Source organism: Helianthus annuus, chromosome 17, assembly GCF_002127325.2.
Source record: "Helianthus annuus cultivar XRQ/B chromosome 17, HanXRQr2.0-SUNRISE, whole genome shotgun sequence".
NCBI classification, from domain to species: domain Eukaryota; kingdom Viridiplantae; phylum Streptophyta; class Magnoliopsida; order Asterales; family Asteraceae; genus Helianthus; species Helianthus annuus.
The window spans coordinates 176,336,672-176,338,706 of record NC_035449.2 but is presented as its reverse complement, the minus strand read 5'-3'; the positions used below and the strand labels follow the sequence as shown (position 1 = coordinate 176,338,706).

At 42.1% G+C, this 2,035-nt stretch overlaps 1 protein-coding gene across 1 annotated transcript; it reads right to left on the bottom strand.

The window, feature by feature from the left end:
• Window positions 1-206: 206 nt before the first annotated feature.
• Window positions 207-1,718, bottom strand: LOC110922333 (cytochrome P450 89A2). The gene has a single exon (XM_022166653.2). It carries the CDS (start codon window positions 1,716-1,718, stop codon window positions 207-209), a length of 1,512 nt encoding a protein of 503 aa, XP_022022345.1.
• Between the last annotated feature and the right edge of the window lie 317 nt (window positions 1,719-2,035).

Genomic DNA, 2,035 nt, shown 5'->3' with positions numbered 1-2,035 from the left:
CACAACGCGTGTTTGCGTCAACTCGTTTACTAAAATATTTAACAGGAAACTAGTTTCTCATCGGTTTTAGCAAGTTAATTCCACTGGGTTCAAAGGCAGTAAATTATATAATTAAACAGAATTTTATATATCAGAATAATTCATATGTGGGAATTTCTTATTCTTAACATTAATAGACCCAGTGACACTTATGATCATATCAACTCTTAAGTAGTTATCATTTTGGTCCTTGAAGAAATTTTAGCTTGTAGAGGATTCTTCATTACCACAGTGAACTTAACCTTCTCAGTAAGATCAACATGATAACCATCAGCAACACTCCAATGAAAATACCAAATCAAATTAGCAACAAAATATTCCAAATGAAGCAAAGCCAAATCAGCACCCGGACATATCCTTCTTCCAGCACCAAAAGGCATCATCTTGATCCCTTTGCTTCCACCTATATCAAACACACCATCATTCACCAAGAACCTCTCAGGCTTGAACTCCATGGGCTCTTCCCACACCTTTGGGTCCCGACCCATCTCAGCCACCATGAAGTTGATAGTTGCACCCTTTGGAATCATGTAACCTTGCAGTTCTACCTGCTCAGTGACCCTATGGGGCAGCACAAGGTGGGCAGGTGGATGTCTCCTAAGTCCTTCTAACACCACAGCTTTCAAGTATGGGATTTTCTTTAGGTTCTCTTCGGTTATACCCGATTCTAGCTCGACCCCTCGTGCCCCTGGTGGAGGTGGTGGTCCCACGACCGCAACGATTTCATCATACAACTTTGATTGAATAATAGGATGCTTCACAAGGTTAGCCAAGATCCATTGTAGCGCATTAGAAGTGGCCTCCGTTGCAGCTAGCAAAAACTCTCCACACATGCTCACCATCTCCGTTTCGGTGAGCTTTCGATCATCCTCCGGAAGCTGTAGTTTTAGAAGTGTGTCGATGTATGCCACATTTCGTTCAGTGTCAGCTGCTTCTTTTCGAGTTTTGATAAGTGGGATGAGCAGCTGATTTTGATCGCTTCTTAACTTATCTAACTTCTTCCATTTGTTTCTAAACAATATTTTTGCTAACAATGGAGACACAAAGATTACATTAAACATCATGGAGTCGACCAATGAGAGCAAACCACCATTTACGCTAGCGATGTCATTAACACGATGATCATCTAGCTTCTCCCCAAAGCACATGAGAACAGACAACCGAAACATGGCTAAGTGGATATGATCAATTACTTTGATAGTTCCTACGCCCTCCTGTTGCACTTGGAGCTGACCAATCAATCTTTGAAGGGCCCATTTGCGAGCCCATGAGTAAGACTTCACATGTGAACCACTCAAGAAACCGGAGGCAAGATTGTGACGGAATGCGCGCCAGTTAGGTCCATATGAGGCTGTAGAGATGCCGTGTAAAGGGAAGAACTTCGGACGGTCCGAGGAGGTGTTGCCTTTCGGGATAAGCACTTGGTGGGCTAGAGAATGGGTTCCGATGAAGACCGAAGGATGAGAAACGATGGAAAGGGTAACAAGTGGTCCGTATTTCGACTTGAGACCGCGGATTGTGGATTGGAGCTCCGGGAGGGAATTGGTTAAGAGGAGCAAGTGGGAGGAAAAGAATGATGGCCCGGGGGGCAGCTTCTTGCTATCTCCCTTGTGGAACATGAGGGATGTGATGATGATTGCTAAGCATAAGGAAGCGGGAATAAGGAACCATGTCTCCATAATTCACAAATGTTGACGATTGTACATACATACATACTTTATATACACCTACACGGTTGGTATATGAAGTTGTTCTTTCATGGGAAATGTAGTGATCTAGAAGCGGCACTTGTATATTTAGGTGATAGTGTATAGACATTTGTATAATTCATGGTATTGTTGTAATTGATTAGACACATAGTTGTAATCATAACGATGATCTCATTCGACACTTTATATGCGCTGTTACGACAGACACACCATTCTAATTGGTTTATACGCATTGTTTTAACTGTTTATACTTTAGTTGACCAACTTTATAAGCGTTATTATAAATT

What these genes read in the sequence shown, in the direction of transcription:
- LOC110922333 (XM_022166653.2), bottom strand. Translation starts at nt 1,718, where the DNA reads ATGGAGACATGGTTCCTTATTCCCGCTTCCTTATGCTTAGCAATCATC.